Here is a 27,998-nt window from a genome sequence, read left to right as displayed (position 1 = left end):
GTTTGAAAGATAACACATAAAGCTGTTTCTGTGACGTAAAGTAGTTTTATTTCTTATTGAAAAAAAGAATCAATTTATCCATGCTCATTTAGCATGCATTTCGCATTACAAATCATTCTATCGAGTCTTTCTGGAACTTTCATTCGCCGCCGCATAAAGGACGAACGAAAATGATTTCTAGACGAAGAGTAGGAGTCCTTGTACAACTCACCAACATAAAGTTTTACATAACGTGGTGTAAGTAGTTACTTTTATTGCTTACGTTATCGTGTTCCGGTTTATTGAACGCAAAATCATACAATAATTTCCTTAAGCAAGTGTCCTGCTACTGTATTCTACTACCGTTGCCTTCGGATTCGTGATCGTTCAACGTACACACTCTCTCTCACATCTAACTTTGGCTTAAATGCTAAACGAGGACAGGGATCAAGGGACGTGCAACACCGTCGCCGCACAGAGACATCATTCCAGAATAAATGATTGTAGAAGCAAAAAAGCTTCTATTACAATAGAAATCTTCTGTCTACTACAAAAAACTACGGATGCATGAGTGTATGCACAACGGAAAAATGGTCGAACGTAACATCAATAAAGAACAAAGAAAAATAAACAACATAACAGACAAACAAACGATTATTTAGTACCTATTGTACTAGCACATATAAATGGCACGCCTTCCATCGTGTCCGAATCCCTCACATTCGCTCCCCCTATCTCGCTCCGATGAAATCGTCGTCCTTTTCGTGTTTTTGTAAGCTCGCTAGAAAACGTAGTCAACAGCTTACGGTTGTTCCTGCTGTTTAAGATAGGCCGAAATAGCCTCCAGATCACGCTTCATCCAATCCGCGTTCAGCCGAATGGTTTCGATCGACTGCGACACGGTACGCTCGGTACCGGGGAACTCGTGCTCCCGGAAGAACCGTTCCACCTCCTGGGCCCGCTCCTCGGTGGAGAAGTTCTCCGTCAGGTACTTGATCAGACGTGCCAGCAAGAATCCGCCCTCGTACTGGTTCAGCAGCACCTGCCAGTGTTCGCAGAAGTAGTCCCACGCCATATCGCGTCCCTTCGGGTTGAGGGCAACCGATACGATGACGAACACGGCGTCCTGGGCACGCACCTCCTCCGACATTGCGAAATCGATCACCTTCCGCAGGATGTCGACATTGCCGATCGAGCCGAGGGCGCGCGATATGCGATCCTTTTCCTCGTGCAGATCGGTTGCACGGTACAGTCGTAGCATTTCGTCGTATGTGGCCAGATCACCGTTCTGTAATACTGCTCTGTAGCAGGTGCTGCGCAGATCAGCAGGCAGGACGCGTTTGTTTTGTGCGTGTTCGTCGAACCTAAGGACGAATGAAAGCGAATTAGTGACTGTGTATATACTACACACTACATCTGCATACCTTCTCTTGGCTTCTGCAACAGTTTTCGTACATCCGAACGATACCAGCCGACCGAGAACGAGCGAACGTAGCAGCGTATCGAGATGACTCTCACCGGGCTTTACATCCCAGCCAAGCTTCTCGGCGACCGGTTGATAAAGGCGCACACCGTACTCTCCAAACTGCTTCTCGGCAGGTGTGTGTGCCAGAAGAAGCTGCAGCTTTGCCAAACAATTCGAAATGGACGACCACACGGTGTAATTGCTTTCGTTCCGGTACGCATCGATTACCTTCAAGGCCTGCAAGGAAAAAAGATAAAATAATTACAATTCATTTCCGTTTTCTTCGTAAGATCGCACTGTTGCTGCATACTCACATCAACGGTGGCACTCTTTCCGGCCTGCACCAGTGCAAACAGATCGTCAATAAGTCCCAGCCGGTCGAGCGGTGGCAGTGTCATATTCTTAATAGCTGGCAGAAACTGTTCCAGCATCTCGGCTGGATACTGCGTGCGATAGTAACCGATCGTGCCTGGGTTGATCTTTACCCAGTCCTGTTCTCCAACGCCCTCGACCGTGATTTCCGCATTGGCCGTTTCCAACACCGTCGTAACGGCATTTACCGACGAAGGTGTAGAAACGTTGATCGGAATAAGCCAAAGCGATTGTTCCGGCGCTTCACATCCGTCAGCACAGAACTTCGATTGAGCGATGTACAGCAGACGACGGTTCCCTTCGAGCTGCTTGGAGGACAGTACTTGCACCACCGGGAACCCCATACGCTGGATCCAGGTCGACATGACGGCACCGACCGGTTTACTGCTCACCTCTTGCAGTGCGTTCCACAGGTCTTCGGTTTTCGTATTGCTGTACTGATGCCGCGTCAGATACAGATGCATGCCTCGCTTGAAATCCTCATCGCCGATGTAGTGATGCAGCATTCGGATCACGCTAGCACCCTTGTTGTAGCTAATCTCGTCGAAGATCTCATCTATCTCGGATGGGTGTCCTACCGGTACCTCGATCGGGTGCGAGTTCCGCAAACAGTCGTGTTCCAGTGCCCGCGTATACATGTCCGTCACGAACTGCGTCCAGATGTCGTAGTCCGGGAAGAGATGATCGACGCACAGGAACTCCACGAACGAAGCGTATCCTTCGTTTAGCCACAAATGCGTCCACCACTCCATCGTCACCAAATTACCGAACCATTGATGCGCAATTTCATGACCCACAGTTAGCGCGATCGATTGCTTCCGAATGAGGGACGTATTTTCCGGATCTACCAGCACGAACGTCTCACGGTACGTGATCAATCCCCAGTTTTCCATCGCACCCGCGGAAAAATCCGAAATAGCAATCAGATCCATTTTCGGTAGTGGATAAGCAATGTTAAAGTAATCCTTGTAGTACGGCAGTACCTTCGTCGCTACGTCCAGCGCAAACCGGCCCTGTTCACGCTTGCCAACCGGTGTGTACACTCGCACCAACACACCATCAGCCGATTTATCCTCGACATAATCGTATTCGCCCACCACAACTGCCACCAGATACGTGGACATGATCGGTGTACGATCGAAGGTAACCAGTACGGAGTCGTCCGTCTCTCCTGAGGGTTGCTCCCGGACAACCGGCATGTTCGACAATGCTACCAGATTTCGTGGCACAAGCAGCGAAATGTCAAACGTGGCCTTAATGGCCGGTTCGTCCCAGCACGGAAAGCATCGCCGGGCGTCCGTTGCTTCGAATTGCGTTACGCCCGCGTATCGTTCCTCACCGGTCGGCGAGAAGTATTTGCTGCGATAGAAACCCTTCATCTTGTCGTTTAACTCGCCACTGAATTCAACCGCTAGTTTCGCCGTACCGGCCGGTATTTCCGTACCGAACACGAAGCATGCCGTCTCTTGGTCCGCATTGAACTGTATGTCCTGGGCGGTAAGGTTCTGTTCATTGAAACTAACGTTCGCCGTGCTTATCTTCAGATCCAGTGCATTTAACGTGATGCGATCGGTAGCCGATAAGACCTGAAAATGGAGATAAGATAGAAAAAAGCGATTAATACAAAGTTCTGAAAGCCTAAAATATGTTTTTTTTACGAAACGGATGTTTTTCCTTCACCTTGCACCCTAATATTGCTACACCAAGACGCCACCAAGGAGACACTGGATGTGACGTGTAAACACCAAAACGGTACTTGCCGTAAACAAACTCCCTCACAGACAGTTATTACTCCATCATCATACGATAGAAGAAAAAAAAACATTCCAACTCAGCAAAACAGCTTAATATCAACAGTAAAAAGTGCCATTCCTTCTTGTGCATTGAAGCAAAAAGAATTGGGAACAAACGGTCCCGCATTTTCTTTCATTCTGCACACTGCATGCATATCGCGTAATGGCAAGTCAACAATTTATTTTCGTCCGTCCGCTAGCTGTACCAAATGGGGTGGGTCAACTGTTTGCGTTGTCTGACAAGGTCGTTTACCTTGCCGATTGGCCCCACCAACGCAACCGTATCGCAACAACCAGGGAAAAGGTGAAGACGACCATGTCGCCACCTGGCGCATCGCCCACAGGAACATTCGCCCAAGCGGACGAAGGAAAAGGGGGTGTAATGCGCAATCGGAAAATATATATTTAACGGAGAAAAGGAAAATTCTCCTGTTGCATTTAATATTAAGTGCTTTAAAGAAAACTTTCATTTCCAGCAGAGTGCTGCATTACTTATTTTTCTACCCAACGCACACAGGCTTGGTCTCAGGTTGGTCAGAGAATGATCGGGTTGGTTGGTTACGGCAGACTTTTGCTTTCGTTTCATTCATTTAACTTGTTTTCGCGTGGCCACTTCATTCTTCTCTTGGCTACATCGTTCTTCTACTCAATCTCACAGCCGTTCTTGGCCATTCTTGCCCGGGTCGACCGAGGTACAACAAGAAAAAACACTTCCAAATTTACTGCCTCTTGCTTTTGGTGTTGTGCGGCTCATGTTTGTCGGCAATACCTACACACAAGCACATGGCGACTGCTTCATTATTCCCGATTCACCGCATCTTGCTTGATTATTCGCGGAGACACAATCGCCAAATGATATTACACAAAACCTGTTTTGGAGCAGGCCTCCCGTCGTAATGCTACCACCAGAGGAACGTTTTTCATCTTGCGTTCGGTTGCGCGCGGATAGTGTTCGAAGTTCGTGAGAATAGTCATCACCAATCGTCAAGCCGCTGCTCGTACTCTTCATTGATAATCCGCGATCTCAAGCGTTTCAGAAGACAACGGAACTGTAGAGACTTAAGAGCTATTAACAATAATACCCATACACCAATTAATTATTTGCAATTACAGGCTATTATCCATCTAACTTGGCCTTTTTATCAGCAATCGTTCGTACAGTTACTGTTGCTCTAACGCAACCCTCTTGCAAAATCAAAAGATGAACATACAAAAATTACAAATTCTCACGATTTTTGCTAGAGATCGAAGATCACTGATCACATGAGGAGAACAACACAGAAAGGTATTTTATGATTAACAAATCAACCGGGAAGTAAACCATAATTTAAATCAGCAAAGGTTACATTCAATCTCAAAGATACGGAAAGGTTTCAAGAAGCGCCAGACTTTGGTGAAAGTAAAAGAAGGAGAAAGGTCTGATCGGTCTTTCCATGCCGTACAGGAAGTGATCTTTCCTAGAAACCTACCATTTTGCCGGTAGATTTGTAAAAGGAAAAATATACCCCAGGTCAAACAACTTATAGCTGATAGGCCAACAAAATAAACCTTCAAAGGCCCTTCAAATGTGAATGTGAGGAAGAGATGTCTGTGTTGTTTGCAAACCAACAATTCCTATTGGAAGTATACAACAAATATGCTTATATAGGAAAATTACATGACAATAGTGTGATAAAGGTATACAAACGATTCTTCATTATACTAGTCGCAGTTGATTTAAATGGCACTTGGCACAAAATGTAGACAGGTTCATTAATTTCTAAGGAATGGTTTGATGATCATGTTTGTACCTAAATTAATGCTGACTATCTCATTAGTGGAGAATTCGTAGAAAACAACCCTTAAGGATTCCGAACACCGCTATCAATGCGCAAAACATAGTCAGGTCATTACAGGAGAGAAGTCTCCAAAATATTAGTGAGCGACCGGTTATCTGCAAAAACACCGCAAGACCACAACCGTGAGTAGAGACGAACCGATGCTGTCTACATATTAGAATACACATCCAAAAAACATTATAATGGACAGGGTCGGAAGTTAAACCAGGGAGATTCCAGTTCCAAGAAAACATAATGATCTCCTCGAAGCAACAAATATTCATTCGTCGTTCAGGAAGCTCTATCTGTGTGGCTAATTGTCCTTGTTAGTTATTCCTTCGCCGACACACGGTTGATAGGTGGATTAATTTTGTTCACTACCGGACGTGTTTTGTCCGCAGCCACGCGCGTTGGAGTCACGAAGGTACACTAGCATCCCACCGCTTTATCCGACCCCAAAGGCGAATGCCAATCTTTTGCGGCTCATTTTTCTACACCCCCACGGACAGAGAGTGACGAGGGTTTGGACGTGGTTGTGTTTGATTTATGTTGTACAATCTCTTCCTGGACTTTGGGTAGCTCTGGACCCGGTTGGCTAATTTCGCTAAACCGCAAACTATGCGGAACACCTTAGTAACAACCTCACACTGTGTGTGCGATTCAATCAGCCAACCGCCAAACAGTGGGAAAGGGTTTAAACAGGACAAACAAACAAAAAAGTTGCACCTATCCCACGCAAAGTATGGTCACGGAATCCAATGACGTATACACACACACACGGGCGGTATGTTGATAGAAACAACATTAACGATGCCGCTCGTTCCTGAACCGGTCCTGGGCAAATCTACGTGACATGGGCGAGAGAGCTTCGGGCGCAAGATACAATTGTAAAGCATAAAAATAATTAACAAAAAGGATACATCCAACTTTTCAACATCAAACGAACCGCTAGCCATCAAATGTAGCATGCGTAGCATAGGCTATGCAATCCTTTCCTCCGACCACATCAGCAATGTTGCGCTAGGGGAAGGCGATCGCGATTGGGGGAGGTTCTCATATTCCGCGCCTTAAATGTCACTTTGCAACAGTGTTTTCGCAGCGGTTCGCGATCAACTTGCACGTGTTGGTGGTGTTGATGGGGTGAGCAAATACATTCACAATTCGCATCCGACGCCGATTTGCCGTATGCTGCCTGACCATCCCACCACATGGTACACATGTACGTCAGCCATATGATCGAATCCGTTCGCGCTCGTTGCATCACACCCCGTACACGCTGCTACTCCCAACTTCCAACTCGCTTCCTTTTCGCGAAAGGTTTCTTGGCGATTGCTTATTTTTTGTGCCTTTTCCTCGTTGGTGTGCATGTGTTTTCTCTGTCCTCAGTTGTAGAGCAGAGCATACATCTGTTTCGTTATGCTAATTCGCTTCGGGGACCGGGTACCGTTATGTTGTTTTATTTACGAGCATTTACCGTTGCAAATCCCTCAACCGTGCTCCGCCCCTTGCCAAAGGGGTGGTGTGTAGCGCGCCCTCACCGCGATTTTGTGATTATGTGTAGGTGCGTGTATGAATGTTGCATTTGTTTATTTTTTTTTCTACTTTCCGCTTTTCACTTTTCGCTTACTCCCCTACTGGTTGGGAAGGGTGAGAATAGTTCGATCGACGATCGGTTATGGTATATTAGTATTGAATCGAGGCGGGCCCTCCATGAAGGCCAATTCCATATGTTCTGAGGTCGTGAGGTAAAACCTGATACTCAAGCCTAGAAGGAAACATTAAAAAAGGTCAATACTTTTTCAGTGGAATGCAACAAAACCGCGTACACCCGTAAGAGCTTTTACCGATTATCTTTCCATGATCTTTGGAAAGAATGAATTAAAAAATGAAAATAAAGCAACGGAGTAAGTATTAAAACAATATTAGGAAATATTATTTTTTAGCAAGATCGATCGACAATTTACAGCTTTGTAAGCTCATGGTCATAAGTGTTAATATGCAAGACAACTACCGCGCCCTTCTCCAAGTTAGTTGCTAAAGGTTCAATTTTTCCTACTGGCGATCACGCGTGGGGTCAGTTGTTTCGTTTCGATTTGGCCATTACTTTTCCGACCCTCTCTTCGATGAACGGTTATAACGGACACACAAACACACGTTCGAAAGGGTAAAACTGTTTACGATTGGTTTGTGTGCGGCGTATTTCCCTAGAGGTTCTTTTTTGCCTTGTACAGAGTAAAAGTGCAGGACGAAGCGTTTGTTTGCAGTAAGCGCCAAAGGGAGTAGTCATATGCCACTGCATTGCGTTGCTCCCAGACGAAGCCACCGTATTGAAGGTCGATAAACTAATATATAGCATTTGGTGCAGAGGATTATCGATTGTCAAAATTCAATCTGGCAATGGCGTGTTGAGGGTTAAACGATGATGCATAGGGACCTTATTTTAGATATTTCAATATTTTTCATTAATGAAACACATTTTTTAAGACACGTTTAAGTACACCTTGAATCACCTGTTACTGCCAGCAATGATTATGACAAAATAACCATGACATATGACAATGTTATTCTCTCTAAAGTGCCTTCAAACAATAATTGCCATCTGTATTAATAGTCCACTTCCTTTAGCAAATATTGTCGGCAATAAGAGTAGATAACACAGCCAAAAACATCCTCATCTTATCTATCGGCGTCGGCGGCTAGGTAAAACAGAGTAAAATCATCCATAAAATGCATAAGGCACTGTGGTTGTCTTGTCTTTCAACTATAGTGGAGCACGTTTTTTAATTCCTTCCATGTGGATTGGATAAAAAAATGGCTACTCTATGTGGCGCGATACACGTTGACCACTTTCCCAGAAGATAAGCCGACGATAAGATGTGTACCTTCATCTGCACTTGGCCCATACCCCCAGAAACACTCACCTTCAGATCCACCGTCGTGGAGCCCTCGAAGGTTAGCGCCGTCAGGTTGGGTTTCAGCCTCAGCTCGTAGTGCTCCGGTACCACATTGGTTGGTAGGCGCTGGAACTCGGGCTTTCCGCCGGTACCGGTGGCTGCGGACATTTTGTATTCGCTTTTTCCGGACACGTCACTGATGCTGTTACAGTTTGTCGTGGTGTTGGTGGTGATGTTGCGTCGTTCGAACGAATAATGTGCCGCTTCAGAACCCGTAGAAAGGACGACACTTGGCTTATCACACCCGACAGCAAATGAAACCAGGCGGGTAGAATGATTCACCGATGGCACCACCGCTACGGCTACTGCCGGGGGAAACACTCGCGAGCCAGAAATAACAAAGCAACCGTTGCCTGTTGGCCGTCCACCAGGGATTAGCGGTGTTTGCTGCCACGAGGTGACGGACGCACAATGCACGCACGGAATAATGGAGGGAGTGTTTCGTTCACGCAATGGGCACCGCTGCCACGCCGACGATGGTCTTGGTGACGTGACCGACAATGATGATAGGGAATTGCACTGTTGTTTCACGGTGACGGTATCGTTCCGTCGGGCGCTGCTTTGACACGCTGCTGTTGTGGCCGTTGTGTGGGATGGAGTTTATAGGCGTTATAGAGAAGAAGACGAAGGCTTTCGAGCTGATCGAGCGCGGAAAGGGTAGCTAATGGCAGACCAGAATGATTTTATCGAGGAACTGTACGGAGCACGGAGGGAAAACAAGCCGAGAAAAGACCAACCAACTCTTCTTCAGCGTTCGATACACTCTGCCCAACACAGCCGCACTGTAGCTGTCAAACGTGAGCCGGGAGAGCGAACACCAAAAAATCGTGAGCAAGTGAGAGAGACCGCGTTTTACAGTAATATGCACACCAACATGCTTACTGGCGCATTCGAAGCAAAAAATGTGCAATTTGTGCAGCTCATTTGCATTATTACGTTTGATAGTTTGCAATGCAATAGTGATGGGCAAATTCGGTGTCACCTCTTGAAAAACATGCTCTAAAAATCTGAAAACAACTGGTTTGTATGGAATTTCGTACCAGCCGCTGGAGAGTTTAAAAATTAAAACAAAAGTGATGGATGCGGCGCCGCTGGATGGCGTTTGGAACAATTGCGGAGCAACCAAGCGAAGTGAGTGAAAATTGCAAAAACATTTCTTTCTTCACAGAAGTCACATAACATCTTGTTTATATTACCGAAATTGTTTTTTAATTGACTTCAACTAGAAATTATTATAAACTAAAAAATCCAGAGTCCATATGCTCAACGAAACTATATGCCATAAAATGGGCACTTTATTGGGTAGACCAAAAACAAATAAGTGCCCCAACTGTATATATCGACAGCCGTGCAGCATGTTTTGCAGTCAAAGGTGCCTCAGAGGAGCTGTATGCGGACGTCATATTGTCGGAAATTCTCAATAAAGGAACTTGACTGTGCAATGGATCCCCGGTCATGTTGGCATTGAAGGAAACGAAATAGCAGACAGTCTTGCTAAACTGTGATAATATTATAAGTAACAAGATTCATCTCAAAGATGCCGTAACAAGATTCCAAAACAAGTTAATCATAGAAAGTTAGGACATATGGCCTTAGTGGCCGGTCCGTAAATACTAGGGGTAGTGGTAACAATCCATAACCAAGGAGAATCTAAGGAAGGAACAGGAAGCTTGATTCCTAAGTGGTACCGTAGCAATACCTTGACCAATAGAAAGTCTCCGAGCCAATTGTCACCGTCTGATAGCACAGTTACGCTCTATGTTAAATTTTGTGGATAGTAGAAACTAAACATTGTACAATAACATACTACAGCAGGTCAAATAAGAAACCACACAACTCCCAGTTTCTTTTCAAAATAATGTTGTTGTCAGGGCGTGAGCAGCACGAAAAATTCATTCGTGTGCAGTCACAACGAGGTTATCAATGTATATCGTGAGAATAGAAACACCATACGCACCTAAAGCCAGCCGTTCAACTGTTGATGCGAGTCGAAGAACTTTTAGACGTGATACGTGATGAAAGCAAAACATTTTTGCAGTATCAAAAACTGAAAATAAAGGTATTAAACTAATGAAAGCACTTTACAATAAGCAACATGCAACTTACCGCAATTGTTTATGAAACCCGGCAAAAGATGCGTGGCAACTGACAGCAAACGTCAGTTCAGGTGTAAACAACGCACAGTGCACAACGTCATGACACAGGGACATAACATATTGGGCACTGGATTTGGTATAAGTTAAAAAAAGACGACATACAAAAATTAACCATATCATCAAAGTAAAGCAGGACATCGTACAGAGTTCATTGAATTGTTCGTATTTATTTCATTCATTTAATTACTTATTCACTTCGCCTTGTTAGCTCCTGCTTCCATCCCGACAGGACTTCATTCACATTATCCTCAAATGGATTTTTTGTCGTCATATATATACTTTTTCCATTTAAAGTTTCGTAAATAAACAATATTTGCCTGTTTTGTTTCCTTTTTTGCTTCTTCTCTGCAACACTGCTGCTTGTTCCTTCGCTTACTGCCTTAACCCACAGCGCTACTATCATTTCCTGTTTCCAGTGTTTTGTATTTCACTTTACTCATTTCCATCATTCTTTTTTCTCGGTTTGCATGTATTAAAAACTATTTACAAAACTATCTCAAACTTTCTTCCGGCGTTGGGCTGCGCACCGGGTTTTATTTTTCTTCCTACATTTTTAACTGATTGATTTATCAATTGAATGTTGTTTTGCTTCATTCCGTGTCTCGTGTGAGTGTGGCATGCTTCCAGCGTTAAGCAGCTGGAGAGAACATTAGAAACATGGCAAAATAAACGATACAGCCCATCTGCTAGGCCAAACCAAACGGATCGCAATTGTTACTTATGTTCTAGCGGAAAGGCTGTGGAGACTCGTCACAATGACTTTCGTTTCGTTTGCGCGAGTCAGATTTCGTTCAACAATAGCGATACCCTTCACTCAGCAGCATGTTTTAGCGCGCCACGTGTTCGGATGCTGTAAGCGTTCCCGATACGCGCGCGCGTGTTCGCAAGTGTGCTGAGGATCATATAAGCTGCCCTTCTGAGAGACACTTGTGTTTTCAGTAAAACTATGGACGAAATTTGTGGGATGGGACGTGCATACTTGTGTGTGTGTGTGTCTGTGTTTGCGTTAAAAAATTGTTTCTCTTACAAGCGTGCTAATGTTGCGCCGGTGATGGATAGGATAGCGTTCTTACAACCTGATTGCGGTTCTTGCGTTTCATCAACCACCTAGCAAGCGCATCCCTTACAGACAATAAGGCTCTTTCAAACGGTTAAGAATTGTGGTAAGTGTGTGTAACAGTAATTGCGATTAGCTTCACGGCGACAATCAATCACTTCTTTTTGGGGACGGTATTGAGAGCGTTGGGAATACGAAACAGAAACGAACTAAAAGACAACATAAAGTGGCACATTGGTTGGGCTGAAGATATGAGCTACACAGGTTTAATTAGCTTTCGGGTATGGCAGCGTGCTTGGAAGCTAATCCATTTCATCACTCAACCTCCGGCCCCAACCATTCCTTCTCATTTGTATCATCCGCTACGAAGCTAATGTAACCATTGTCACTAATATACGAAGCGCTTGCACAATTGAGTTGTTCGATTACTGCTGTCGAGGAATCAGTCAAATGTCTACTAAAGATTGATTATTTCGCTACGTCTATTGTATTGTTTCTGTTTGCGAGTTGCGTATCCTTGTGGAAGATTTCTTCTAGGTGCTGCTTGTCACTACTTTCAAATCGTGAATAGTCCGTAATGTAACTTGTTTTTGGGGGGAAGGGTAGGACTTTAGATTTAATCATTTTCCCACCAGCTTCTAGTCTTCGGAATGCTACATAACTGTATATCTCTGCTGGATTTTGCTGAACTGCCTACTGCTAGTTGTTACTATTATCATGAAACTTGAGAAAGGTTTCTCAGGAACAATAAACGAAACGGCACTGGAGTGCAGGCGCCATTATGTGCCCTTTAGTGTTGTTAGTTTTGATCTACTATGTTTGCTGTATACTGCGCATTATTTTCACACCGTTCAAACGTACAAATTCCAGGCATTAACACTGCTACAAATTCAGGTCAATCTATTCGAAGTGGTACTTTCGACGCAAGAAAACATAAGTAATGAAACATAAAGGTGGCCATCTATTTGTAGTGCTTCGGTCTCTACAGTCCCAATTCTTACTAAGGTTGGCAAAAAATTCGTCAAAAATAATTACTTTTCCACATAAAAATGCTTCTTTACCAGTATGTTATATTTCCGTTTACGCCCATTTTTTCTCAATCACTCTTGAAATCGCTTTCGCAAACGCTCATCCACGTAGGTGTTCCTTGTACACTTATATTATTACTAATTTGTTTTGCTCTTTTTATGCATTCCTTATGTAAAGTTGCGCACTCTTTTAAAGTCACATTTCGACGAGGGTTTGGCCCTCGTGGGTGACTGAATGAGGGACAAGGAAATGTAATGTAGTGGGCAAACAAAAAATCCTTATCCTGTCTCAGTGGCAAATACGACGGTACGCGCTCACTCATTTCGAACGATTCTTACAGCGTGAAAAACATGAACGAATATAGGGGCTCGCCTTACTTAAACGCCAAAAGGTCGGAAAAATACCAATACTTCACAGATCGCATTTTCACACATTTGCTACCCCTTGCTGCTAGAGCGATTGCCCCCCTTCCTTCTCTCAATATGCTGGTATCGCGTAAATACTTATAAACCTGTCTGTGCTTTCTGTGTATTGTATTTGATTACTTATTACTTACTCAAAATTCTCCATTTTTCACCGTCCGCTGCATTGATTTTTTTTATTTCTTCCGTCCGCTCTCGTGTGTTTTGCTTCAATATCACATTTACTTCAGAACCAAATCAATCTTATTAAACTATCAAAAATTCAAACATTCATACATCTAAAGTCGGTTTAGTTCTGTACGATTAATCGTCTCTACTCGAAAAAGAGAACGCATTTTAGCCCGTTTGGCGGGGTGTGTTGTGTGGTTTGCTTCTAGTTCTACACCTACAGAAAAATGTGTGCCTCTAGAACCACCATTGGATTTGATTTTTAACTCCTAGTTGCACCTTCACGAACGGTATGCTATCATTACGTTCAACGACACTCTGAGGTGTTTAGCTTTTAGCGTTACGAATCCTTTTCTCTATCGTGTTCCAGTTTGCCTTCGTTCTGGATTATGCTATGTATGATTGGAGTATGAACAACTGGTGATTACTCCCGTTCCGAATTTGAAAAAGTTTTTTTAAACGATCGATTGGTAAGAAAAATCTTCCACGAAAGAGGAATTACACGCAAGATTTGTATAGATGGAAATGAAATGGGTGTTTTTGTTCTGCTATTCTGGGAGTTTATAACGTCCGCAGGACGATGCGTTGGTTTTATCCTTTTGTTTTATCTAGAATGACAATGGCAAACCTACATTCCTACTTTTAATTGGATTTTTCTTTAAGAAGTTCATTTTGTTACGAGTGCTAGAGCCATAACAGCTCATTTACAACTAGTTTTGTTGCAGTTGTTTGCCAATGAGCAGTCAGTAATCATTACTCTATCGGTCTATACTACGCTTTATCTACTTTTAAAGTACCATTCTTATGGTTCTGTTCTATTTGTTTTCTTTATGTTTTCTCGTTCACTTTTATTCCAACTATGTGAAATTTGATTTGCGTTTATTGTTTTAGAAGTGTTTCATCAATCAAGTTTTGCTACTCTACCGACCACGGTTGTCACGAGAATTTCTATTATGGGTAATACTTAACAAACGGCTCAAAATGGCTCACACAGAATTAGGACAACAATGAAGACGATAATTACTATCACCAAAACCACAGTGTTGTAAATTTTGGTCGCCATTCCCTGGCATTAGTCAGTGGCTTGATTTTACTTGTATTACAATTTCCATATAATTGCTACCGGTCAAACTCTAAAACAAAGTTGTACTGCGCACGAACTCAAGCTAAAGGATAGTGTTTTGCTTTGTTTGGGTATTCGGTTTTCACCATTATTATTTTGATTATCTGTTATGATTGAACTGCACCAACAATTGGGAGGAAAAGATTCTAACATCATGTAACTGCATCCGTTTCACCATTAGATCCCTGAGAGGAAACGAATTTTACTTCCTTACTTCTTTGAATATATTTACGTACAATAGGAATGAGGGTTAATACAAAACACAAACTATATTAAACGAAACGATTAGAAACAAAGTCAAACTCAAATCATTAATGCTTAAGAAAAAAATGAATACGAAAGAGAATTCTGCTGTGTATAGTTTAAAGATTGTTTATTTCGTGTCGGCGTGTGTTTGTTCTAGTCTATCTCCAATAACGTTACTCACATAGTTCGCATCTTTCAGTACATCATTTTAATAATAAACATTTTTTTCCTTTACTTAACCATAACTCAAACCCATAAAACAAATTTTCTATGCGTTATATCAATACTTTTTCCATTGATTTACTTCTAATCTTCCTCGATTATTATTACCAGGAAAGGTGGAAAATCTACATACATGACGCGATGCGATCACCCAAGCGAATGGTTTTCCGAATAATACCGGTGATCTAACGAGGTGCTATTGATTTTAAACGGTAGCATCCGCGTAGTAAGGAAAAAAATTGGGCTACACGCTAAAGATGAGAAAAACTAAAAGAAAAATGGAAGAACCAACTTAAGCTATACACTCCTCAATCGAACAGATACGTGAATCTATGTAAAAAAAATACAGAACCTAATGACGGATTTCCTAAAATCAAGGCAAAATAGATTGGAGATACTTTCATGTGTAGCGCTTGTGGATTAAAGAATCCACCACCACCCATCCGTGCATCGCTTTTAACTCGGTAATATTTTCCACTAAATGCAGCAAACTGTGTAAATGGTGTGTTGGTGGAAATATTGCCAGCGTACAGAGGATTCGGGGTAGATAATGGCTTGCAAACGTAATTATCTAATACATCCTGTTTAGGCCTAGCAGCTCGTTTCACGTTTTTGAACGATGATTGATGAATGATGGGAGAGGAAAAAATAACCTTGGCTACCGACATTACATTTGGGTCAATTGGCATGTTTGCTAGATTCACAGTCTGCGGTTAGGCGGCACAACTGTGAAAGCACAATACATTTTCCGTTTCTCGAATTTCTAGCGAGATATCGAGAGGACAAAAATGGAAAACCGAACGAGCATATGGAGCGTTCCATTTGTTACCACAACGTTATTGTTACCCAAAAGGTAGGGCACGTTTTCATCCGTCTGTAGCACAGTATAATTAGGATTTAAAATAATGTTTCTACTCAATTATATGTGAGTCGATAAAAAGATACAACCGATATATGCATAATATCGTGACTGGCGGACAATATCGTCAACGCTTCTCTATCATTACACCCAGCTGTAATAGTTTTGTACATCGTGCAGTGTAAACTAAATTGATATTAAAAAAACGTTGTAATTAAACCATATTGCGTTTTTGCTGCATTCCCTAGCAAAATAAAATAAACAAAAAATATATACGAATTCCGCTTCCTCTCTGTCACTTTCCCATTCGATAGCACAGGACGGGATGAAGAACCAAAAACCACATGCATTGGCAAAAAAGTGAAACATCAATTTGCGATGTTGCGGGTGTATGAATGAATTGATCACATCCTTTAGCTTCACTTTGGTTCCCGAGGACAGCAATTGTTTGCGTGGCGCTTTTTTCTTCTCTCCATTCGACCGCGCACTAGTGAGAGGCTATCATTTTTGCTTTTTTTGTTTTGTGCCTTTGCATCGTTTTGCAAATGCAACAATTTGAGGATATCTACCGTTTTTGATTTTACTTTCACTACGTTCCGGCATGGCATCTGTTCCTTGCTTTTTACCCATTCTGTTCTGCGATGCGGACACGCTGGGGCGTACCTACATTTCATGTATCGCAGTATTTGCTAAGACTTTTGGCCTTTGTGGCTTTTACTCACCCATTTACGAAAATATCCACACTCACACACCCGGGGGGGCTGGTGATGGATAGCGCCAATCCCGTGCATTGTATTGACTGCCATATGCCCAGCACGCCCGGCTGTAAATGGTGTGTAATTCATCTTCTTCCACTGCGTCTTCTGCTAACCAGCGACGCAGGTAATCACATTAACTACTAACAATAATAACGTATTGCATCTAGGGTTTTACTTTGTCTTAACTCTCATGCTCGGTGCCCATGGTGGCGGTTCGGTTCCGGATGCAAGTAAATACCTTCCACGGTGAAGATGGACAGTTCTAAAATGAAACAAGAGCAGTTGAATTATTCGGGGTACCAACCAAGAAGATGGGGAAGAGTGGTTTTCGTCTGTCTGATTGTACACGTGCAACATACCATCCGGCAGTTCGTATAGCTTTTTTGGCAACGACGCGAAATACCGATGGCGCAGAGCCTCATCCGCGCTTATCCGGTTGTCCGGATTAAGCTGCAGGAACGAGGTAGCCATCGTTTCGCCCTCGTTGATGTCGTACAACCGGGGAAAGCTCAGTCCCAGCTTGCGGGGTTTGAAAAAGCCTACGATAAGAAACGTAAAAACGTTACAGTAACACTGAGTGAGCAGGCTCAACGTAAAGCAAAACCATACCTAGCATTTGTAGCTTATACCCCGGTAAATGCGTTACCCCTGGCCACGTATCCTCCGTCGGAGTGCCAAGAATTTTGAAGATCTTATCCAACTGATCATAGGTATCGCGAATGCCGGGGAATGTCGGCATACCGGTGATCATCTCCACAAAGATGCATCCTACACCCCAGATGTCGAGTGACGTGGAGTACTCTGTGCTACCGAGCAGCACATCTGCAAAGGGAACGAATTAGAGCATGTACTAAACAATCCCGCTTCTCAATGCACCAGGCATAACACAACTTACCTGGTGGTCGGTACCATAGAGTAACGACTTCGTGCGAGTAGGTATGACTTGGAACACTCTTAGCACGGGCTAGACCAAAATCGGCCAGCTTCAGCTCACCCATCTCGCTGATGAGGAGGTTTTGAGGCTTCACATCGCGATGCAGCACCCTTCGCTTATGGCAATAGGAAAGCCCTCGCAACAGCTGGAACAGGAACAGTCGCACGTTTCGGTGATCGAGCCCACCCGGATGTCGTTCCATGTACTGCGACAAATCCGTATTCTAAAAGGTGAAAAGGACAGCACAGAGAAACGTTAGTAATGTAAACAAATTAAACTGGCAGGAGGTGGACCGGAATCGGGCGGGTCAGGGCTCCCTTGCCCTTACTGCCATGTACTAATTAGTATGAATAATTAAAACAAAACCTAATGCGGCTGAATTACCGCGGGCGAACACATTTGCCCCCGGCTCCGGGCAGAATGATCAGGAGTCTAGTGGTGTTCGAAACCATAAATTACAGTTTCCATCGAAGTCGCCCTATCCCAATCTTCCTATCGAAGGCATGGTTCCACCGATTGGTCTCGAATACCTGCTAGTGCCGTTGCCCTAATTATTAATTTAATTCAATAAATTGCCGTTGCTACTATCCCTGTTCGACAGCGAACACACACCGTTCGTTCAACGCTTAGCACACATACAATCACCTCTAGCATTGGGGAAGACAGCAAGTGTTTTCTAGTTCCAAATTTTGTGTCAGTTTCTTCCGTTACGGCGAATCGACAGTCCCAGGGCGAAATCTTTCAGAACCGCTAGAAGCTATGGAGAACGCTCAGTCGAACAGGATGTTAAAATCAATAAGGAAAACAATTGGGCAGGAAGAACAGGTGCGTGATAAATGGTGTATATCAGTACACATGCATCCAAGAGGAGAGAGGGAAATGTTCACGTCTCCCTGTTAATAGTAGCTGGGGCTGACAATGTAACAAGAGGCAGGAATACTTGATGCAATCTTGGTTGTTCTGTACCATATCCTTCTCTTCGTTTCCATCTGAAGCAGAAGTTGTAATTTATGTACTCGTTTCCACCTTACCAGCAACTGCTGCTGTTTCCTTGCTAACATTTGTGCATAAGCTCCACCGCTGAGCAAGATGTACACAAACAAAAGCGGCCCATTGTTTCGGCGTTGGGTTGGTTGATGCTACAGCTTACTCACGATGGGTTTTTGTACCAGGCATCTTGGGAACGGAGAGTCATAAAAAAATCGGAACACCTCTCGCAATCAGTCCGGAGGAAAACCTAATGCAAGCGAGACACCATAGTACCTGTGAACGTGGATCTATTGGTAAGGTAAGACCGGCATCATATCAACGATGAATTATGGGTGCGCTTGTTTCGGTTTGTATGTGGGGGGCATCCGAATTGTTGGTTTTGTACCAAACCCGATAAACATTCACCGCGCCGAAAAGCGCAGGACACAATAATGCTGGAAGTGTGCCATGTGGTGTAAACAATTTATGCTTTTTTCCGCACCGACACTGTTTAGATGATTTATTGCGGACAGGAAAACAAACCAATCTGTCAACCACAGCAATTGAGCAATGGATGTGGTAATAATTGGTGTAGTCGAAAAATACGGGCAAACAACGAGCAGTTTATTAGAAGCATTTTAAATTTCGTTCCATAAGTTGATTTAAAACAAATGGATCATGCATTTTTATTGGGCATAGGCAAAATTTTGTTTCTTTTGATTTAATCTTCAACTTTTTGTTTCTTTCGTTCATTTGATTAGACACTTTGTCCAATAAAATGTGTTATAAGATTAAATTCTATCCAGTAAGTCTATCAGTTGACAGTTGACAGTTGACAAAAAACTGTGGAAAACGATCTTTAGCTTACCAGTGTAAAACGTTGTGTCTCAATCGGTTGGAACCATTTTTTCCCGACTCTACTGATAATGATTACAAAACGGGAAAAAGTAAAACAATAGCTATCGCGTACACAGTTGGCATTTGCCCACAGTATCATCCCAAAAGCCACCGAGGAGAATGAGAACCGTCTGCCGGAACATCAAAACACGCAGCACCGGCAGACAATAAATCACACCCGAACGGAGAGGAAAATTGATGCTGAGCTGCGAAACCGGAGAATGTCCGCGCTGCCAGGGAAAGGTGCTTAGAAATTCATGACGAATTCCCATCTCGACCCATATTCCGCACCATCTGAACGCCACACTGTTGCTGCTACTGCTACTAAGCTTCCCTTGAGTTTTCGACTAGCCAGTTAGACATTCCCACACCAACGGGGAAGGCAATAAATAAAATGTACTGAACGTTCTCCCCTCCGATGGTGCTCCACCGCGTGTGGCGCTATTCCCTTCAGAACGGAGAACCCATCATGCATTCCCGACATACTTTGCCTCCTTTTTCCTCCATCCCGGAAAACACGCAACACGACAAACACGTACCGCTTTCTTGAAACAGAGGGAGCTTTAGTGAAACGAATGACTTCAACAACTAATAAAAGGTAATAAATAAGTACTAAACCATGGTGAGGTTAGAAAATGATCAAATAATACGCCGGGATTCTTCGAGTGCGAGCAACTATTCCACCTTCGGGTGTATTCGCGGTGGACTGTACCGGAGCGATAAGTTGCCACTCGCAGCGTACTACTTACCACAAACTCGAAGACGAACGTGAGCGTTTCGCGCGTGTGCACGATGTCGTGCAGGGTCACGATGTTCGAATGTTTCAGTTCCTTCAGCAGGGATGCTTCGCGTATGGCCGTGAACGGTGCACCTTCCTCTTCCTGTAACCTGATTTCCTTTAATGCTACCACTTGATTTGTTAAACTGAAACGATAGAAAGGTACGAGATGGGAAATTAGCTTCCGTTTCGATGCTGCAGGTGTGATGGTGAAGATGAATTAATGTTCACTGCCGGACGGACAATAAGTTATGTGTTTGTGCGGGACTGAGGCGAAAAAAAAACGAAGCATACAAAAACGCGCCCCAAAGGCATTCCGCTTCGTGTGCAGCGGTGTCGTTATCCTTTATCCGACCTAAATTCGATTAGAACGCTTCAAGATTGATGGCAGCCGGTTTGGAGATAAATGACGATCACTTTATTTTGCAAAAGTGTATGATATTTGGCTGTGTGTTCGCTGCCGCTTCCGATGGTTGGTACCACAACATTCCTTCTTTGCCGGACAACAAATGCTCGCATCCCTTCTGCTGTCAAATTTTACAGCTTCACTTGGAATGGAATAAGTTTCCGAATTTGGTAGCCCCAGCGGACGCCACGGTTCACTGTCAAATACAATCCACAAGAAAATTAGTTCTTCACTGTAGTTGCCCACCGTCCGCTGCCTCCGGCTCGTCCTACCCCCATCATAACTTTTGTAGTCGTATGAATTTGGAAACTTTTGACAGAAATGTCTGCGTAACGACCAAATTCTCGGTCCCCTCTTGGCGCAAAGTTTGTTGCTTCAGGAATGCTAACGAAAAAAAAAATCTGTCCACACAAGACGCAGGTTAAAGTTCGGTGGTGAAGGTTATAAAAAAACCCATCCTAAAACCAGTACAAAACAGCATAGAGAAACCAGTTTTGTTGAAGATATTCCGACCAAGAATGAAAAAATACGGACAGATATTCATCCCACTGAGAAGAAGCATCTCGAGCAGCAGGTTAAAACTTATCGATTTTCGCACAGCCTTGGGTCACCGAACGGAGCAAAACAACAAGCTTTGGGGAGGGAAACAATTTCACGAATGTTGCCTCCGTGTGCACGAAGGGAGAGAAAATGAGAGCGGAAAATGAAGGGATTATATGGTACACGTTCGGTGCACCATTTGGCACAGCATTCTTCGAGCCAGCAGTGGCATGAAAGAAGTTTTCCAAAGGCATCTGGAAGTGTGTCATCGGCTGGCCGGGTTGACATTGGGCGGCACACAGTTTGTGAGTGTGGGTCGCAAACATTCCGGTGAAAAAAGTCGCCATCGCCAACCCGCGCCGGGGCCATCATCAACGTCGTATTCCATTTGTGGAGATTGCTGCAGGAAAATGGTGATGGTGCTTTTGGAGGGATCGAAAAATGAAGCTTGATTGGAACGGTCAAGGGTGCAGGAGCAAAAAAAAAGGAAATGATTCTCAATAACTAGGTCACTGGAATACGGTTTTGAATATTATGCAGTAGAAGTCAACAAATGAAAAAATGCTCATGTTTGAAAAATAAGTAAATTTTTTTTTTTAATACGATTGTACGATACGATACGATAAGAGGACACTTTATTAAAGCATATTGAAAACGTAGTATTAAAAATCTTATTAAAAATTCGGAACAAGGACTTTAAAAGAACCACCACCAATGTCGAAAAGAGTGAGAAAAGCTTATTTGTTTAATTTTTACAAAATTCACAGATAATATCAACACATTGAAACATCCTGCAACAGGTGTGAAAACAAAACGATTCTTTGTTCATCCAATTTCGGCCAACACCAACCTCATTTGCTCGTCTAATCGTTTAATTCCCTTCTGCTTTCATTTCCAATTAATCCTCCGACTGCTTACCTTCGTTGTAATAACTAGACTAGACGACTTGAACACCATCGTCATTGACCGAACGCAGTCATTTTCATCCATTGCTTGGACTAATAATCATTGATTAAAAGCGTCAGCCATGAAGCTGGACGGAGAGGCAAAAACAAACAACGCACAAATAACTTCGATGTTCCGAAGAGAAACTTCCAAGCAAACGCAAGCCCCAGCCAAACGCACCTTACTGTGGAAGCATGTTCCGAACAGCTCGTCCACGTATTTCGATATGAATCAGACGAATGTCATTTGAGGATTAAGCGACTTATTGTTGCTTTCCTTTTTGGCGCGAAGCGGTCTCGGACGAGCTGTGATCGAAGTTAAAGCAACGATCAACCCCTGGCTCACCATTGTTTATGATCCATTCGATGCACTAATCCTACGAGAGCGTTCATCGAGTGCTAAGGCAGGATTAGGAAGCTTCCCGATACCGGACTGTTTCACTGAACTCGTGGGTAATCGGGCTGGTAGAAGTAATCAACAGGAACGCATTCGTCGGTGGGCTTTTCGAGACACCATCCTTAACGCCGTTGTAGTGGCATGCGACGCCATCAAGTCCTCCTGATGACTTCATTGGCTAGAGAGAGAGTTGTGAGGAGTTCACAGCAAGCAGATTGAGAGGAGTTGACAAGCCATTATCGTCCAACCGTTACGATTCGATGGCTTTTCGCTAGATCGAAAGATGCTTACGGATGGGAGCGGCAAGAAATGATTCTTTTGTTTCTCCATTCGTCGTCTTTGTGTTGCTTCGGTGAGATCACAACAAAGGCAACGAGCAAACTGTCGTCTCGGTGAACCGAAAAGCACGTAACGTAGGCAACAAAATTAATTTGAACCATTTTCGGATAACGGTTGGTGGGAGATGTTTTTGTTATTTTCTCCCCCGATTATGTTGCCTCCGTCGTGCGGGAATAGAATTTCTGTGAGCCACTAATGTCCATCGCTGGCGTGCAAAAAAAATCGTCTCCTTTTTCCATTAATAAACTTCATGATTTGATGTGCTGCTGTGGGTCGAAGTAATAATTTCCACATTCAACGCATATTTTTATGACAAATCTCTTACTGCTGGAAAAACAATGGGACCGGTTTCGGTGCGTCCGTTGGTCGTCTTTTGTTCAAATTCCTAATGAACAATCAAGATTCCTAATGATGGAACACAAAACGTAGACGCAATGGCTCAGTTTCGGGAAAATTTTCCTAGACTTTCCCCAACATGAATTATTAGTGGATAGATTGTTGTACCATGATACTAAAATTAAAATACTTATCCACAGCTTCACCGTAAAAGCAATGATCCGTTCAATGGCGTTAATGACTTCTGCCATTCGAGGTACGGAACTGTCATTAATCACATTGGCTAAGCCCATTATAGGACCAGTATCGTACTACAATTCATTCTATCTTTCTACAAGATTGCCGGTTAGCACGGTAGACAACCGAAAGGAAATATCGATCGATGCATGATTACTGTAATGGTCGGATAAGATAGGGTGGCATACCAATATGTGTATACTAAAAGAAAAGGCAAATCACAAAATAAAATCCAAATACGTCACGTCACGTCACGTCAGTATAAAAAAAAAAACGTTGAAATTAACCGATAAATCTGATTTTCAAATAATAAGCATCGTATTGTTTGCAACATTGATCTCAAACCTTCAGAATGGTTTATGCACCTAATTTCTAAAAGAAGACAACAAGATTCTTTTCATCCACACCATCGTCAAACGCGTATCGTAAAAATGAACCTTTTCATCTGTTCAGTAGCTCAACAAAAATACCCTTCTATTCGGTTTCGATCAAAAGTTCGCGTGAAAAGGACGAAAAGAAAACTATAAAAGCAGACCAATCGCAAGAAAATCGCGTTCGTTACGTTTCGAGGGAAAGTTTCTTCTGCACCCCACTCGCAAAAGACAATGTTTTTCGTTGCTGCTCGCTTCCTTTAAACACAATAAACTTTATCGCTCGCAAAACGGCAAAACCTCAATGGTGGATGACGGGTGAGGGTCCTTTTGTGGGCGGCGAGAAAGGCGAGAAAGGCGGAAGCCAATTTCAACATTATGCGGTTTGTTGCAACAGCAAACTTTGGCAGCTTTTTGCCTTGGATTGTGTGCTGCTGTCCCTTCATCCGTATCATCAGCTGCGGGTGACCTTTTTGCGTGAGGAATATCAAACAAATGCTAACGGAAAACTAAATCGTTGATAAAACGCTGGCCGTGGTGAAGGAAGGGAACGAACTACGAATACAGAATGTCCCCGAATGAAGATTGACGTCGATATTGTCGTCGAGGTTGAAAGGAGAACCGCATTATACACACACACACTGGGGATCGTTCGTCGGTGCTGTTTAGTCGCGATTTAGAAATTTCGATTCGTTTGTTGGTGAAGCTGATTTCAAAAAAAAGTACTAAAACGAGGAAAAGCGCAAAGGTCAATGCAGTTTGTATAAATGAAACAAGAAACTACGGACTTCAGCATGCTCTCCCCCATCGTCCACACCCAAAACATAGATTTGAGCGTTTCAGTTCGATCATAAAACCGGACGCACGGTATCTAACTTCGACGAACGTGCTTCTGCTTGACAAAGCGAATATTTATCGTTCTAGGGTACGTGTTGTGTGTTGCGGTGATTGCGAAATGTTCACAGTTTTATTGATCTTTTCACTCAATCGAACAACACGATGGAAAGCTGAACGCTCTCCAGAGCAGTTACATGGACGGAAATTCTTCAAACAACTTTCATCAAAAAACGATTTATGATACAAATTTCTTTATTCTGTCTTGTAATGAAACAGCTCTTTAATGTACAGTATGGAGCAATGTTTTCCTTATGTTTCCCTGTCCAAATTTATGCGCTTTGAATAAAGATTTATTGTTTGTTTTTCTTCTCGAATGCCCCGAGATGCTCGCGAGTTCGGGTAAACTCTGCTGCATGGAATAGTACTCTTTCCATTAGCTGCAACAATCCGTAACCAGATAATGTAGCAGACAGGATACATGGAATGATACTCATGAGGATACAACAGAAAACATTGCACAGAAAAATAGACATTAAGACAAAACGTAAGCATAATTTATGAAGTTTCATCGGAACAAGCTGTATGGAACGAACCATCAGACTCGTAGCAAACAATGCATGAAAATATGAAGATCTCATGCTGAAGAAACCACTTCAATTATAGGATAAATATTGATATACCATCAAACCTCTACGTAGAATATTGAATATTTCTACAACCTTTCTTTCAAACGAATTCCATTTCAACATTCGCACATTATTTTCTTCGTTTTTTCATACGCAAAGCAATCCATTTACATGGCGCACAGAATGACATTCTTTCAATCGACATGTTTTCGACTACGTTATCAAGAAAACAAAACAAAAAAAATCTCGTCTCACCGTGCCAGTATTGACACACGCACGGCAATAGCCGAGCCAAAACAGCGTCTCCAAGCGTAGCCTCCGTTTTATGGAGGTCGATTTTCATAAATAATGCAATAAAATTTAAATTTCTTTATGACCTCGCTTTCACTGCTCGCTGGATACGCTGGTATTGGCTCGCCCTATCTGCTCTTTCTTTTTTTATTTCCTCAATTGCCCTTACCCAAATCCCCATGGGGAGTATTCCTGGTGGACAAATATCGTTGGCAAATTGTCCAGGATTAGGTCAGAATACGTGCTCATGTCACCGTGTTCGACGATATAACCACTAGCTTTTAGGACTTTGGGGCCAATGGCTAAGATTGGTTGTTATGCGTGTGAAGATGGTAGAAAGGATGACAAAATGTAAACGCGTTGTTTTTTTTTGTGTGTATTTTATCGATCAATGCACGAGCGGAATACAACGACGGAAACACCCGTTGTATTTTTAAAAGGTAATTGATTTTACATTAAACTGAATCAAAATCAGAACACCTTGTTCCTCGTGATGGAATTTGAGCTTAGCCTTGTGTCTAATAATGACACGCTTCCCCAATTGCCAGTGCGTTTTCTATCTTTCTTGCATTATTTGTATAGGTATAAATTTGTATAACAGTAAAAATGTACTATAATCAATGTAATTAATTCGGAGTATACTTACTTGCTATAACCCTTAAATACCGTTGCGTAGGATCCTTCACCGAGTTGCTCTAGTTTAATATAAGCATCTGATTTGCCGAATGGCGAGTCACCCTGCGAATGAAATTAAAAACAATATTTATTAACAGATCTGTTCCAAGAATGTATCATTTAACGAATTATACTCTTGCAAAGCAATAACTTTATACACAAACAACAAAACAGAGAGACCCCCATGGAGACGCCTGGTACTTCATGCCAGATGATAAAAGAAAGCCTTTCGTGGAAAATAAAGGTCTTAGTTGAAAACATGGGGCAGCTGTCTAACATTTCTTATGTTACAAAAGCAAACGGAAACCCTACAGTATGGTCAGCAGCAACGAAGATACATAAAAAATGTAAAGTTAAATATCCAGCGGACCGTAGCTTGATGAAACTTTTAGCACTACTATCGCCGGACAGGAATGTTTAAGACGGAAAAAGGTTTGGTTACAACCATCACGTAGAGCTTCATGCAGAACTACTGAAACTGTTCCGTTCTTACTGACCCGAAAAGACACGGTTCGTTGGATAAACGAAACCGATGCGTAAAAAGTGCCAGATCCAAATTCTGAACAGCTTTAACCATTTATCCAGCAACAGACAGGCTGACGCACTTCAAACAGTGAAATAATGGTATGTATAGGCTAGCGTGAATTTTATTTAGGAATTTATCTGATGTTTGAGGAACCTTGCTTCACGCCGGTAATCCGTTAAATACGACGTTTCGCAAAAGAGTTTCTTAAAGAAACTCCGAAAGCTGCACCTTTCTTCAGAGTTTCAAATATCAAGCAACTCAAGTGGCGTATAATTTAGAGTTCATTCAGTTCATGAGTGAACATCTGTTTAATTCTTGCTTTTTAAACATAGAATGTTGCACAGAATATTTTTTTAAATTTATTTCTGATTTTGTTTGAAATAATGTGCTTCTCAACTCTCCAATATATCTATAAGAAAAAAGGTCTTATCTTAATAAACAAAGAAAATTCCACGTTTTATAATGAATGGAGTAAAAGTATTTGTTTGGATGCAGCTGAATCCAACAGAATGAATAAACACCATTTGAATTGAAAGCTTTCCAACTTTACCACACCCATTTGTTACAGTGCTTCCTCTGCCGCACAAGAACACTTTCCACCTGCAATACAAAATTCCGACGAAAATGACCCTCTAACTTCTCTTCATCAACAACAACAGCGGGTTATTCAATCGTGCCATTCGCTCGTTACTTTGTTGCAACGGAATTACTTCCGGTTTTCGGTAGCTGAGTAAGCAAAAGGAAGCATGGAAACCTCTCCAAAAGTCAACTGCAGCGTCCACCGATCGACAGTGTGGTGTTGCAAGCAGCAAAGAAAAGCAAAACATCTCCTACAAAGTGCTCACCATTTGCTCACCACTCGAAAGTGAAGCATTTCTCTAGGGAGGTTCGTCGGGCCGTCGCCAAAAGTGGTCCCCGCTTTGTGGCCCAGCAGAACACATATTGGCACATGACGGGGGACAGTACATAAAAAGAAACTCTACAACGAACACAAACGGTGATGCATATCTTTACAAGAAAATGCACTAGAACATAAAATATTCTTCAACTATGCGGTAGCGCGGTTTCTTTTTATATAAAAGAATTTCAATTGTAAAATACCTCTTACATAAAATTTTATTTCGCAATGTAAACTCTTTGGCATAAATCTTCAAATCTCGTTGGCAATATTTCAGTTTCGATAGATTATTTTGGATAGCAATAGGGTAATTTTGAGGATACAACATAGTATGGAAGTACGTTATGTTTATTCGCCAAATATCTCATCTTTGGACTGAAACTCTACTATGTGCAATTTGCTTTGCTTTGGTCAAAATATACTGTTTGACACTATTTGGCGGTGAAGTGTTGTTGTTGTCCACCTGCACCAAATGCACTGCCGCCACAACCAATAGCATCGTCAAGACACGTTATCCGCAGACGACCCACCACGCCATCGAAAGGATCGGAAAAAGAAACCTTTGCTCCGGTCGGTT

At 42.8% G+C, this 27,998-nt stretch overlaps 2 protein-coding genes across 3 annotated transcripts in view; both read right to left on the bottom strand.

Annotated features, from left to right (window-relative positions):
• Window positions 1-38: 38 nt before the first annotated feature.
• Window positions 39-10,513, bottom strand: LOC128300509 (puromycin-sensitive aminopeptidase). 2 transcript variants are annotated; one of them, XM_053036590.1, is made up of 6 exons: window positions 10,487-10,513; window positions 10,338-10,427; window positions 8,348-8,952; window positions 1,759-3,402; window positions 1,404-1,681; window positions 39-1,343 (listed from the first exon to the last, which is right to left on the bottom strand). In XM_053036590.1, the coding sequence occupies exons 2-6, from the start codon at window positions 10,408-10,410 to the stop codon at window positions 782-784; spliced, it is 3,162 nt and encodes a 1,053-aa protein (XP_052892550.1). In that variant the 5' UTR covers window positions 10,411-10,427; window positions 10,487-10,513; the 3' UTR covers window positions 39-781. The 2 variants fall into 2 exon arrangements, with proteins under 2 accessions (XP_052892550.1, XP_052892551.1); XM_053036591.1 differs by lacking the exon at window positions 10,487-10,513 and having other exon boundaries at window positions 8,348-8,964; window positions 10,338-10,410.
• Window positions 10,514-10,695: 182 nt separating this feature from the next.
• LOC128305549 (cyclin-dependent kinase 14) overlaps window positions 10,696-27,998 on the bottom strand; it is a 105,442-nt gene continuing 88,139 nt past the window's right edge. The window contains exons 5-10 of the mRNA XM_053043048.1: window positions 25,969-26,060; window positions 19,970-20,144; window positions 17,316-17,577; window positions 17,030-17,242; window positions 16,780-16,959; window positions 10,696-16,682 (exon numbers count right to left, since the gene is read on the bottom strand). Of these exons, the coding sequence (XP_052899008.1) occupies window positions 16,609-16,682; window positions 16,780-16,959; window positions 17,030-17,242; window positions 17,316-17,577; window positions 19,970-20,144; window positions 25,969-26,060 (996 nt within the window). The 3' untranslated portion in view covers window positions 10,696-16,608. The remainder of the gene's footprint in view (window positions 16,683-16,779; window positions 16,960-17,029; window positions 17,243-17,315; window positions 17,578-19,969; window positions 20,145-25,968; window positions 26,061-27,998) is intronic.

This window comes from Anopheles moucheti, chromosome 3 (assembly GCF_943734755.1).
Source record: "Anopheles moucheti chromosome 3, idAnoMoucSN_F20_07, whole genome shotgun sequence".
In the NCBI taxonomy this organism is placed as follows: Eukaryota; Metazoa; Arthropoda; class Insecta; order Diptera; family Culicidae; genus Anopheles; species Anopheles moucheti.
The sequence above is the reverse complement of the archived record's forward strand: the minus strand, read 5'-3'. Positions and strand labels throughout refer to the sequence as shown.

What these genes read in the sequence shown, in the direction of transcription:
- LOC128300509 (XM_053036591.1), bottom strand. Translation starts at nt 10,410, where the DNA reads ATGTTTTGCTTTCATCACGTATCACGTCTAAAAGTTCTTCGACTCGCA. An exon ending in CCACGACGGTGGATCTGAAG is followed by an intron (nt 3,403 to 8,347) that starts GTGAGTGTTTCT and finishes CTCCATTTTCAG; the next exon opens with GTCTTATCGGCTACCGATCG. An exon ending in GTTGCAGAAGCCAAGAGAAG is followed by an intron (nt 1,344 to 1,403) that starts GTATGCAGATGT and finishes ATTCGTCCTTAG; the next exon opens with GTTCGACGAACACGCACAAA.